Here is a 14,047-nt window from a genome sequence, read left to right as displayed (position 1 = left end):
TGACAGATTTTTGAGAGAACAGAATCTGGCTGGTATTTCTTTTATTGCTTAAAAAAATTGAAAGTTAACACACATGTAACTTTGACATACACAGAGAAGAGAAGGACAGCATTTCTGCAGTACTGAGTGTGATCTTTAAGCAAACGATGGGCTGTCAGTAGCAAGAGGGTTATATGGATTCTGTTCCTCCATTCCTGCATATCACACCCTTGTGCTGCAATAAATCTACCTTCTGTATAGCCATCCCTTTTTTTAGTCATTGCTTTTTTTAAAAAAATGCAAATATAGATATATATTTGTGTATATTCTGCCGATAGCTGAGTTTATGAAAAAGAAGCAAACAGATGCAAAAAGTGTGCCTGATATATATATATATATATATATATATATATATATATATTTCCACCTGATTGGCCAATTTCTTTTATTTCCTTGTTACTAACATTTTGTCTGGGGGAAGGAGGGGCACAGAGCATGCACCACTTTTCTCATGGGAATCTAGTACTAAGTGGAATCTAACCCATTTTTATAGCTTTGCACTTCGTTGGCTGCACATATTGATTTTCAATGTTTGCCCCACCCAGTGATGCCATCAGGGCAAGACATTTGGGGAAGAAGCCCGGGGCCTCGTGCAGTAAAATGAGCAGCAGGGTCCCCAAACACAGTAGAATTGACTGACTTTAAAATGTGGTGAGTCAAATGATACACATTTCCATTAAATCCAAAGCCTATACCTAACTGAACCAACCAGAGATTCTACCCTTCCTCCAAAGGTTTCTCAAGAGGCCCTTTTTCTCTTCATGTTATTGGTATAGCAACCCTGAGAGCAAGTGACTGGCCCAAAGTCACATTGTGAGTTCCATGGCTGTGCAGGGATTTGAACCCAGGTCTCATAAGAAAAGCCCCTGCGGGGTCAGGACAAGGGGTCATCTACTCCAGTGTCCTTTTCTCGCAGTGGCCAGTCAGGTGCCTATGGGTAACCTTGATCCATGTCCTATGCTCTGTTCATCACACTGGTGATGGCTCTGATATATGAGATGAGTTTGTTGACCTTCCGTAGGACTAAGGTCTCTCCCCCCCCCCCATAGTCATTAGAAATACACCCTACATACAGGGGATAGGTGGAGAAGGCCTGGACACAATACAAAGCTCCTTCCTTCAAGGTGTGGTGGGCTTAGGTTGAAGTCAACATTGGCAGATGTTGTGGGGATGTGAAGAGTTTTCTGACCTTACTCAGTCCAATAGCATCAGTGAAAGATGTAGGACAACATGCATAAATATTCCGAGAGGGGAGATATAAGTAGGGGTGAGCAAATATATCGGTTTCAGTTTCTCTTAATTTCTCATTTTTACAGCCTTAAGTTCAGTTCTTCACATCAGTTCATTGTTGTTGTTGTTTTTAAAAAGGCCTTGTGAAAATTCAGCTACATTTTATTGCAAATTTCATCCAAATAGACCCCCGTTTGTCTGCAATTCTGCATAATGTACACATTTTTGCAAAGCAATTTTCCCCTACGTGATGCATTTTGACTGCTATTTTTACGCAGTGGTGCATTTTAGGCACATTTTACCTGAGCGCATGCATCTCGGCACACATTACTGGGCTGGAGAACTTCACTGCAAAATTCAGAGAAGTGCAAAAGCTCGCAGAATGGCTGTGTTTTGGTGTGCTTATTGTTTGGGAATTTGCAAATCAAGTAGGTTCACCTCTAAATGCAAAATGGATTGAATTCCTCTCCCGTTCCTGGCTGGAATGGATGTCTGGGGTGGAGAACTGAAGGAAAACTTACAGGAGAGGAAGAAAAAGCAGGAGAGGACCAACAAAAGAAAGTTGTGGGGGGGGGGATTTAAAAAGAATCAAGACTAATGGGCAAGAAAGAGTAACCCTGTCAGGACAGACAGGGCCAGACTATATTGGGAGGGGACTCCTGGTGCACTGCTGCACAGGTTGACTTTGACTTTGACATTGCGGCCAGCAACAAACAGCACTTCGGCTCCCATTTCGCACATGGTCTTGGTGGCGCATCCTGTGAAGGCAACTTGTTGGTGCTTGGATTCCTCTGTAACAAGGGACAGAAAAGTAGAGTGGCCATGATCATATAGTGGCTGCATTGCCTGAGCAAAAAGGAGGAAGCAGATTTGCATAGAACTTCCATGTGCTAATTTATAGGTAATGCCTATTTAGAAATCATTTCTATGGCTACATACGTGCAACATTTTGTTCTAGAATCAATGGAGAGCAAGTTCTCTCTCCCCCCCCCCCCTCCAACCTAGTCAACACAATCTAGAGTTGCTGCATATTGCTTGCTCCTGAAAAGAGCTTCCTGAGAAACTGGTTTCATTCCAAAAATGAAAGCTTGCTGCAATTGACTCTGTTGCCCCACAACATGTATGTTTGAAAACAGACGTAGGCGGTCCCAGCAAATTGGAGGGGTATCCACACCTGCCCAATGGCACTGTGGGTGGGAGTATGCAAAGATTGCAAGGGGTGAGTTTTCAAACACATACCAAGTAACCACACCCACCTGCAGGGAGAGCAGGTTCTACACTCAACCTAGACTGAAAACAGCATTTTGGGGATGAGCATGAATGACCCTGTACTGAGAAAAACTGTATTTTTGCACTACAAACAGCTATGTGTGTACGCAGCCTCAAACTTAAATAGAAAAACAATATCACTGTTGTGGGGTAAACTGTCCCCAGGTGACCTCTAGGTTCCACTCAGTCTGCCGTCCAGGTGCTAATTTTGTTGATGGGCAACTTCATGTGAGGCACAAGGAGCTCAACGCAGTGCGGATACAGTGACAGCAGCAACACACCTACCCTGCGTTGAGCTCCCTCTCAGGAACTGGCAGCAACACTCAGCACTGAGAAGCCAGGTAAGCAACACTGCCCTGCCTTGTGTCACCCTGCCAACCAATTACTCTGCAATTAGGGTGGAGCAAACCTTTCTGTCGTCATCTAACCTTGGGATACTGGGGTAGCCAATAGGGTGCCCTCCCAAGATTGGACTCCAACTCCCAATAGCCCTTGCCATCATGGCCATCAGTCAGAGATTATGGAAGTTGTAGACTACTGACATTTGGAGGCCATTGCATTGGCTACCCCGATCTAGCCCAATACCAATTACCCCTCCAGTATTACTTCCCCACTTACCGTTTTTGGCAGTGGTGGCAAAGTGCATGCACTGTGTCAGAGTCCCAGTGCAGGCCAACTCCGTGTTGTTCAGACAAATATCAGAGCCAAAGACAAAGCAAGAATTGCAACGAACGCCGTTAGGCTGCTGTGACGCTTTTTGAACTATGGATGGAGGAGAGAAAAGGGATGTGATCTGCCACGTTCAACATCTCTAAAATCTAGTTTCCTTACATATGATAGAGTAGAAGGAAGCCTTCCTAAAGCTCAGGATGTTTTGGACTACCACTCCCATAATTTGCGCTGGCTAAGGCTCATACAGCCGATGGGAGTTGTGGTCCAAAACATCTGGAGGGTGCCAGGTTGAGGAAGGATGGAGTTCATGGCACCCTTCTCCACACACAGAAACATTAGGTTTAATTAGGTTCTACACATATATAGGCCACACTTCATGAAAAGGGGCAGACAAAGCGTAAGACAGGGAGCCCTACAGCGCATGCATTAGTGTTGCCACAGTCAGTATGTTGTCAGTCTTAACATGTAAAACTGTGTTCTTGCCCAGTAACTCTTCAAAGCCAGTGAATTCCAGATTATGCCTAGTTCTGTCCACAATCCACATGGCTTTCAGATTTGGACACGTAAATACTGCATTGCAAATACTTTCATATTTCCCTCAAAAAAAATTTTTTTTAAAAAAAAATTATTATTTAGTAAAAAGCAATTGGAAGGGACCTTTGCCTTGCCCATGCTTTCACCATTTTGGTCAACATCTCTAAAGTTAACATAAGAACATAAGAGGAGTCTGTTGGATCGGGCCTGTGGCCCATTGAGTCCAGCATCCTGTTCTCACAGTGGCCAAGCTATGGATTCGAGCACAATAACATTCTCTTCTCCTGTGGTTTCCAGCAACTGGTACTCAGAAGCATTGCTGCCTCCAACTGTGAGAGAGATAAAATCTTTTCTCCATCAACTTTCTCCATGCTATTTGTAAATGGAAAAGTCCCAAATGCTGCAACCGTTCTTCCCAGAGGAGTCATTCCATCCCCTTTATCATTTACCTTTTCTTAACCTCATCCAATATCCTTTCTGAGGTGGGACAAACATCTTTGGAATGGTTTTAGAGAACCTCCTTGTGGTTTTCTTTGCAAGGGTGTGCGCCTACATCTGGACCCTGAGCATGACCACATTCTACACAAAAGGACTCAAGATATTCATAGCCTAGAAGGCTTTCCAACTGTACTAGAACTCTGCTCCAAGGTTTAGTGAGCATACCGATTAAACCAGCCCCACACAGAAGTCCTGACCAGTTCCTTTTACACGAGACAACCCCAGTTCCTTACCAATTACTTTGTTGACATTACAGCGGTCGGCCCGGCAGCAACTGGAGTTCCAGCGCATGCGAAAATCCCCCGCCACCAGCCCATAGAACTTGTTACAGAGGCGATCGTCCGAGTTGCATTTCTTTTCATAAGTTGGGTTCTCTATGTCCTGGGACCCTAAGAATGGAAAAGTCTGTTAGACTGAGAAGCCATCCCCTTATCTGTGCATCTCCTTCTCTGAGGTAGAGAAGGATATAGCCCCTTACTGTAACAACTGGACATGGGGAAATAGTTGTGCGTGGTAGCTGATACTAGTCCTACTCAAAGTAGAGCCGTTGAAATCAATGGACATGGCTTAATCAGACCCGTTAATTTCAGTAGGTGTGTTTTGAGTAGAATTTAGCTGGATACAACCCAAAACTTTCTTTAAAAAGTGGGTCGGGAATCTTTCGGCCTCCGGATGTTTCTGAACCACAACTCCCATCAGCCCCAGCAAGCATGGCCAATGACCAGGGGTGGTGGGGATTGTAGTTCAGCAGCAGCTGGAGGGCCTAAATTTCTTCACACCTGCTTCAAAGCCCCACAGATGTTTCTAAAGACCCTGCACATTGTCGGTAATGGTACATTGCTGGAGCAGAGCAGAATCTCAGAATGTTTAACTTTAGACAATAAATACTGGGACTTCTCACCACTCGAGAAATTGGGGTGAGGATCATGATACATTTTAAAAACAGGAGAATCAGCCCATCTGCATGCTTAAAACAACAGAGGGACTAGATGTAAACATTAATTGTTTGTAGCTCTCAGAAGTCTGGCAGCAGAGAAAGGTTAAGGCGCAAACTCACAACCACCCTACCTGTGTCTTCATCCCGGGCAATGGTGATGCAGCTGTTGACTGTGTCAGTGCATTTTTGTGGGGTTGTACTGCAGTTGTAACCTTCAGTGCTGGTGCAGTTGAAGCAGTAGATAGCATCACCTGTGGAAGAACAGAGAGGGGAAAGTGCAGCCATTAGGGCTGAGGCTGACAGCAGAACCATTCAATCACATGCCAACTTCCCCCTAAACCAAAAACCATAAACCAGAAGTGAAACTCAGGGAGGGCTCAAGTTTGTCTGAAAATCACACCCTCACAAATCCCAAAGCCTTTCCTTTCTTAGATCCAAAATATATAGGAGATATTATATTAGATCAAACAGGGTCGTCTTAAGCATATCCAGCACCGTGGTGCAAAGACCCCTCTGCCGCCCCCCCCCCGGCAACTCCAAAACAAGGGAGAGGGTGATAGAAAATTTCCTCTGCCTCCCCCACCACCCTGATCCCCGGCTGTGGCGGTTATCAAGCAGGAAAACGTGCTGGTGGACATGCTCTCTAGAGTCTGGGCACCCGGGAAGGCTGCATGCCGCCTTTTGGTAGGAAGCAGAAGGAGGACAACAACCAGGAGCAGGGCCGTCTTTAGCAGATGCAGAGGCTTGGGAGGGAAGCAGCTTCCCTCCTAAGCCTCTGCGGGGATCGCTCTCCTCCTGTGAAGGCTTGGGAAGGAAGCTGCACGCCCGCCAGCCATATAGTTGGCGGGGTGCAGCTGGCAGGCATGCAGGGAAAGGGGAGGCTGCCGGCAAAGCCGTGCAGCTCTTCCACTCGCTAGAGCGACCCTGAGAGGCCAGCGCCCTGGCGCAACAAACCACTAACACCAATGGGAAAGAGATCAAATACATGTGGGAGATATATATGGCACAATTATGTGATGGCTTTGAAATATGCACTTTTGACATACTCAGAGGCATTCTCTTTCATATTGTTTCACAGTATCCAAAACTGAAATTGACATTCCAAACCAAGCCTTCTCACCACAGAATAGTTGGTTTCTCTCTCTTTCATGCGCACACACTCTCTCTCTCTCTCTTACTCACTTGGCTCCACATACCAGGATAAGCTTTATGTGCTGAATTTATGCTCCTTCATCCAGCTATTAAAGGATCATGGACTTTGGCGGAAGAAAGAAGTGTCCTCCCTTTTATTCTTTTTTGAAAAATAGGATATGCCTGAATGGATGACTTGTCAGAGAGGTTAATCACACTAATTAAGCAAGCACACACCCATTCCTTTGCTGTTCAGGAAACTGGGCCAAGCCCTGTACCAGACTGGCTCACCAGCCCCCATGACTGAACCAAGGATTAGACGACTCATTCTGGATTGAAAAGTTCAAAGGACATGATGGCAGAAGGTCCCATGCAACCTTCTCTTCGTCTTTTACAGTGCTGTTCCTTTGCAGCATCTGAAGATGAAAAGAAGCTATATTTGGTCAATATTAGTCCTTGTATAGATCAACTTGAGTTGCATATCTAATTCAGGGCCTGATCTGGTGCTTAGGATTGGCCCCATTCTGACCCAGGATGGGTTTTTGGAAGACGCCTGTGCGTGAATTTGTTTTATGTGTGAGGATCAGTGTGCGCTGACCAACGCACAGTCTTTGCAGTAAGGCTCTATTCCTTCTTTTTTCAAATACATTTTTTTTAAATTTCCACTTTAAACAACAAACAATAAATTTCCACATTCATCTACTCAACTCCTTTTCCACCGCTCTGCTGAGCAATGACTTCTCTCCCTCCCAGCCACAGGCTTTCTTTTTCAATCTACCGTATTTTCGCTCTATAACACGCACCAGACCATAACACGCACATAGTTTTTAGAGGAGGAAAACAAGAAAAAAATATTCTAAACGAAACAGTGGGTTTATGATTTTTGTGGTTCATGCTGTGGTCACAGACATGTGATCTGACAGTGAGTTTGGAGTAGCCCAATGCAAAAATCCTGAGGATCCATGTGGATTGTAACCACGTTTTAATTGGGGAAGGAAGGAAAAGCACTCAAGGGACAAGGAACACGCGTGGGGTGTGTGGAGAAGGATGCTGCTAATAATGCAGAAGAGGGGTTTAAGGGGAGAAGAAGCACGCGTGGGGTGTGTGGAGAAGGATGCTGCTAATAATGAAGAAGAGGGGTATAAGGGGAGAAGGCTCCTCTCCCCTCCCGCTTTGCTCCTTTAAAGAAGCAGGCTCTCTGTCCCTCTCTCCTCCCCACTCCGTGGCTCTTCTCCCGCTTTGCTGTTTCAAAGTGAGCCACGGAGGATGGAAGGAAGGGGAACCATGGATCCTCTGCTCACAACTGCAGCAGATCCCCTCTGCCACCCGCAGGCATTCGCTCCATAACACGCACAGACATTTCCCCTTACTTTCTAGGAGGAAAAAAGTGAATGTTATGGTGCAAAAAATACGGTAGATCTCACAGTTTCCTGTCCTTTCCAGAAATCCACGTCGTAAGATTTATTTCAGTCCTGCTAATGTCCTCAAACTTCTACAGTTATTACTTATATAGTCAATAAATTTACTCCAATCTCTTTGGAATTTTGTTTCTTCCTGCTTTTGGATCAGTTTTGCCAGTTCTGCATAATCCATCATCTTCGTCTGCCACTCCTCCAACGTTGGTAACTCCTATAATTTCCAAGTTTGGGCTAATAAAGTTCTTGACACAGTTGTTGCACACATAAATAATCTTTGATTTGCCTTTGCAATTTCCTCTCCCATCAAGCCCAGCAGTAAGGCTCTATTCTGATGGTATGAGTGTCACAAGGATCAGTAGATTCTTATCTGCTGTAGCCTTCATCCACCTTCACAGCCATTGTAACATACCGCTTGTTATCTTTCACCTGTTCTGCCATTGATGACTTCTTGGATCATTCCACCCTTTTGACCTTCCCACCTTGAGTGACCCTGTTGGGAGTATGAGACTCCCGACAGCTTCGCTCACATGGGTCATAGGAATGTGCAAGCCCACTCACCATGACAAGGTGATGATCGAAACCCAGGATAATCCACTGAATTCTGGGTCAACCTGAATCAGCTCAATTTGATTCAGGATCCAAGCTTTGGCCGGAGAACTTGCACAGCTCTAATATCAACATGAGAGCAAAGAGCAGGCCTGCAAGCAGTAGCACTGCCCCCAAAGTTTCCTGCTCCTATTCTCACACCTGCAAATGCAGGTTGGCACTGAGGGATGGCATGGAGCTTGGTGCTTTTAGCAGCTGCGTGGCAGGCCAAAATTCAACAGGTTCAGCCTTTTCTAGTTCAGAAATACAAACTGTGTGGGAAGCTTCACCCATTTACATTCTGCCTGTCAGACACTTTGTTACTTGTAAGGCCACTGATTTGGTTTTGGTGCCCTCCACTCCACCCAAATAAGAGGACGCTGATTTGCAGCCAGCGCAAATTTTATGTGAATCTATGCCCTCTTTCGTAAGGGGACTGGAGGACCCAACCCACAGTATTGGACCCACAGAAGTTTATGCCACACAAAATCCAGTTGCCTTTAAGGAGCCGCAAGGTTGGCTCCAGATTTTGGAGGCTCCTTCAGCAAAAGACACACTGTGGAGGACTTCACAGGCTCTCAAATTTCAGCAGTGACCTGTGTGGTGCTAAAATTCAGCATGTGCCCACCCCACTGCCTCTCGCATTCTACAGCATTGTTGTGGCACTCCCTGTAGCACCCAGTGTGGCCGAAAAAGTCGTGAGACCCTAAAACCACCTCTGACACCCACCCGTGTGGCCCTCCTTGCTGCAGGAAGTACAGAGGAGGTCTCTCACCAGTGAGGCCTGTTACTGAGGCATGGACCCTCAGCAGATGCCTGACCATCAGCCACACTTGAGAGTCTTCATTGCATTTGCTGCAACAGTTTAATGCTGCTCTCCATCTCTGAAAAGGTGCAGCGTTACTTAGGCTGGGAGCAAAAAGTTTTGCTTCGGTGGAAAAGTCCATGAAGCCAGAGGCTGAAACATGGCAATCTTTGTACCTGCATGTGTATAGCAGATCTTATCTGTTCTTAGTTTTAGAAATTCTTCTACCCTGCAACTGAACCGGAATGGAGGTTAGAAAAAGAGCACGTAGAAAGCAAGAGAAGGTCTGCTCTTTACACAACAGGAAATGCACAGAGAGGTAAGAAACAGGATAGGGTGCTCCATGTCATAAAAATAGTGGAGCCAGCACCACACCATCACCACTGACTTCTATGTGAATTGAGCTGATATGTGATTGAAATGTCTATACATAAGCCCTTGTCGGTCTGTCGCCTTGAGGAAGGGCCATAGCTCAGCGGTCAAGCAATTGTCACTGAGCTATGGCACTTCCTCAAGGTTCACTTGAACCAAGGTTGCAGGTTCAATCCCTGGTATCTCCAGGCAGGGCTCGCAGAGAACACTGTCTGAAATCCTGGCGAGCCTCTGCCAATGGTCTGACTCCTGTGTTAAGGTAGATTCCTTCCCAGGATGCAGGGAGGAAGAAGAGGGACCCTGCACACTAGCCATGCCCCAAATGCCTCCATCCCAGCTGGTAGCGCTCTTGATGTTTGCCCATGAAGGAAGATCTGGTGGGGGGATCTTTGGGAGCCTACAGACTGCCAGTATTTTGCAGGAAATATGCAAACACATGGCAGGAAATTTAGAACCAAACAATCTAAGAGGAATAAGGTGCTCTCTCACTCTAGCACATGGGTAGGCAAACTAAGGCCTGGGGGCCAGATCTGGCCCAAGCGCCGACTAAATCTGGCCCACAGACAGTCCAGGAATCAGTGTGTTTTTACACAAGTAGAATGTGTCCTTTTATTTAAAATGCATCTCTGAGTTATTTGTGGGGCAGAGGAATTTGTTCTTTTTTTTTCTTTCCAAAATATAGCCCGGCCCCCCACAAGGTCGGAGGGACAGTGGACCAGCTCCCTGCTGAAAAAGATTGCTGACCCCTGTGCCAAGCACAACACATCCACTTTCAATCAATCCTTATCCACAGGGAAAGCTGGGAACTGTAGCTCAGGAAAGGAAATAGGGGTCCCCTTACAACACCCTTAACAAGCTACAACTCCCTGAATTATTTGGGGGGATCCACAACTGTTTAAAGTAGCATCATAGTGCTTTAAATGTGTGGTATAAATGTGGCCATGGTCAAAGCATTGCTTAATCTTTGTGCAAGTAAATCAGGATGAAAGCAAAATAAATGGTCCTTTGCACATCCTGATAAATGTGCAATCCATCATGCATACAGGAAATCCACCTTCAAACATCCCTATTCAATGCACAAAGGTAACCTGCATTACAACACTTCTCCCACCATATGCTAAAGGTGAACACATTAATAAGGCCCTAGTGTTGGAAAGTTACCAGTCCCTCCTTCTGTGCCTTTAATAGCTCCTTGGTCTGCAGGCAATAGCAGCTGATAAGCTTTATCCCTTTGCCTTCAAAAGCACCTGCTGGATTCTGTTGAGCAGGTAGCTGTTAATGACACAGGAGCATGACACAGTGTATTCTCCCTGGCAAGCCTCTATCTTCTATCTTCACGATTTTTTAAAATGTTGGTGTGCCCCCCCCCATTTGCTTAGAAATGAGATATTGTTTCTTGCAAACAAATGCTGAACAACTCTAAACCTAAGAATCCTGGGAACTGCAGTTTGTTACAGGTGCCAAGAGCTGCCAGGAGACCCCTATTCCCCTCACAGAACTACAATTTCCAGAGTTTTCTGGAGAAAGGGACTGATTGTTAAACTGCTCTGAGTATAGTACTGTATTTCTGTGAGTGAAATAGGAGTCACCCCTACAATTCCCAGGATTCTTTGTGGCGAAGCAATGGCTGTTTAATGTGGCATGATACTGCTTTGAATGTACAGTGCAGACGGGACCCCAATGTAACTTAAATAAAACAAGAATGGTTAAATTCTTTTTTTTTTCTTTTTTCTTTTTTGTGGCACCGGAGTGTTTAAAATGTTTCACAACTATTATCGTAATTGTCCTTAAAACACCCCAGCATGGGAGGGCTGCCAGATTTTCCACCAGAGCTGCTCCTGTCCCTTTCAACAGTAGCCTGACATTGATAAATTAAACAAACAAGTCTTTCCTACTTGTTTGGCTCCGTGCCAGGAAATAAGCTTCACTTAGTAAATGTCTGCATGTCAGGCTGTTACTACACCTTGCTAGCACATTTGCAAAGCTAAGCAGGGTCCGGTATGGTTTCAGATTGGATGGGGGACTGCATGTGGAGATTCCTGCATTGCAGGGGGTTGGAACAAATGACCCACAAGGTCCCTGATGATTCTATAAGGCATGGAAGAAAGCCAGATTAAAAAGATGGCAACCCTTTCTTTTTCTGTGAGTCATTATGCCCATACTGAAATGGAACTGAGAGCATGGACGCTTCCACACTCCTAGACAGCTGCCTTAGGCAGCTTCCTGATGCCTGTGTTGAGCCACAGCAGAGAATTACCACTACTATCGCCCATTCTCTTCCATTCCCACAATACTTCAAGCAGATTACTACCTTCACCCGCTAAGCCTGTATCAAAAGGACAGGGTCAAAGTACAAGCTTTCTCAACTAGCGTTGCCAACTGGCCGGGGAAATGACTCCGGCTTGCTCCTACGCCTTCAGGGGGAGGTTCGACAGATGAATTCAGGAGGTGAAGCTCCCCACTCCCCACAAACATTCAACACCTTCTAATCACTAAAGGGGGAGCCAGTCCAAAAATAGGGAACCCTGGCCAGGCACTCGGTAGACAAGTACAGCGCAGGCACACATTTTGAGAAACCGGAGATGGAAATCTGGAACCCACCTGCAGCTGTAACAGAAACTTGCATGATCAAATCACCCCTGCAGGAAAGCTACCGAACTCTTAACTGTGCAGGAATCCTGCAGTAAGCCAACCTACCATCCAGAGAATTCACACTTGGAAGAAACTGGGGTCCTTTTATTTTGAGGGGCCAGTAGTAACCCCTTCACCGCTAGGGGAGACACTCTGCAAAGATCAATCCGGACCGTGACTTACCTGTAGCCAACAGAGCCAACAGGAAGGAAAGAGCCAAGAGAGACATGGTACCGCAAAGTGGAATTGCCTCAGCTTTCAGGAACCTGAGCCAGATGCCACCTGTCCTCTGGGGAGTTTATACAGCTGGGACTGGGAGGGACAGGGTTGTGTTACTCCGAGGGCACAGAGCTGGGTTGAGTAACAGTGCGCTTTTGTGATGCCCTGGGCAAAACCAGCCTTGGCCTTTCAAGTTGTCAAGCTGCCCCTCCCATCTTTCCTCTTCACTTCCCTGAAGGCTTCTCTTCTTTTAGATGCCAGCATCCAATGTAATTTCTGTAAATCACACCTCCCTTCTTAAATCCTTTACAGCCACCCTCCTCCCCATAATGCGTCACTCTAAGGAGGTCACATTTACTATCTGCTTCCCCCTCCCTTCAAAAAGTCACAGATTAAAACAGAATGCATGCTTAATGCTTGTCCTTTACTGCTTAATGCTGTTGTGTAACACCCAAGGAATGCCTTTTTCATTATTGTCTTATTAGACAAGCTGTTGCAAGAGAGTAGAAAGAAATCTTCCTTCTTAGGCTTTCCAAAATGAGTGCTGGTATTTGCAGCAGTGCCACACTCTCGCACAAATCAGCGGGTTCCTGAGACAGCACAGCACCAAAAGATGGATGTCCCAATTTACATCAGAGGAATGCTGGAGAGTATGACATAGAACGTGTTAGGGTTGCCTGCTTTTTTCAGCAGGCCTCTGTAGATGTGCCTCTAAAAGCAGCTTGGCGTACAGACCTTAGCAGGAGCCATTGGGCTGCAATAGTCGTAGTTTTGTGATTTCTCTGAGCCGCTTGAGTTTGTTTGGCCCCTCTCATTTTCATTTTTTTTAAAAAAAATCTTTATTAATTTAAAATAAATACATTTATGAGAAAACAGATGTACATATAAGTAAACAAACATACAATCAAACAAAAAAATAACAAAAAAATGAAACAAACCACCACACTATAAGATACAAGATTAATATAATTATCATCATATATACACCTGATACTGAACACAATTATAAAACTTATAGAGAAGAAATTTAAAACTGACTTCCAGTTAATCTCACTGTACTTTATCTATCCATTACTTTATACCGCACAGTTACATATTTCTTATATAATATCTTTTTACCTCCCTACGACCTCATATTTATACAATATAGGGATCAGTCTAATTCTGCCAAGATGTTTCCTTTTATTCCATAGTTTTCTAAATATTTTTTAAAGATTCCCCAATCCTTACAGACTTTTGGTTTTCGATGGCCTCTTACTCTTCCTGTCGCTTTCGCTAGCTGCAGATATTCTACCATTAGGATCTGCCAATCTTCCGTGTTGGATATTGTTGTGTTTTTCCAATTTCTTGCTACTAAAATTCTGGCCACCATTATTCCATACATGAACAATGTTCTTTTCGATTTCCCGATTTCTTTTGGCAAAACGCTTAATAAAAAATATTTCTGGCCTCTTTTTGAATGTTAATTGAAATATTTTTTTAAGTTCTTCATATATATTATTCCAAAAAAACACAAATATCTGTACATTTCCACCACATATGCAAATAAGACCCAGTTTCTTTATTACATCTCCAACATAGAGGTGATCTGTTCTTATACATTTTAGCAAGTTTTTCTGGAGTTTGATGCCATCTATACATCATCTTCATTGTGTTTTCCCTGAGATTGTAGCATGGCCCCTCTCACTTTCAACTCTGCAGACACAG

The 14,047-nt window shown here is 44.9% G+C and overlaps 1 protein-coding gene across 1 annotated transcript; it reads right to left on the bottom strand.

The window, feature by feature from the left end:
* Nucleotides 1-432: 432 nt before the first annotated feature.
* LOC307221670 (protein RoBo-1-like) lies at nt 433-12,681 on the bottom strand. The gene is made up of 5 exons (XM_079986418.1): nt 12,305-12,681; nt 5,311-5,430; nt 4,476-4,631; nt 3,157-3,300; nt 433-2,060 (listed from the first exon to the last, which is right to left on the bottom strand). The coding sequence occupies exons 1-5, from the start codon at nt 12,348-12,350 to the stop codon at nt 1,864-1,866; spliced, it is 663 nt and encodes a 220-aa protein (XP_079842544.1). The 5' UTR covers nt 12,351-12,681; the 3' UTR covers nt 433-1,863.
* Nucleotides 12,682-14,047: the final 1,366 nt, after the last annotated feature.

This window comes from Podarcis cretensis (assembly GCF_951804945.1).
Source record: "Podarcis cretensis genome assembly, chromosome: 8".
Classification (NCBI taxonomy): domain Eukaryota; kingdom Metazoa; phylum Chordata; class Lepidosauria; order Squamata; family Lacertidae; genus Podarcis; species Podarcis cretensis.
Note: the sequence above shows the minus strand (reverse complement) of the source record. Positions and strands in the feature narration are given on the sequence as shown.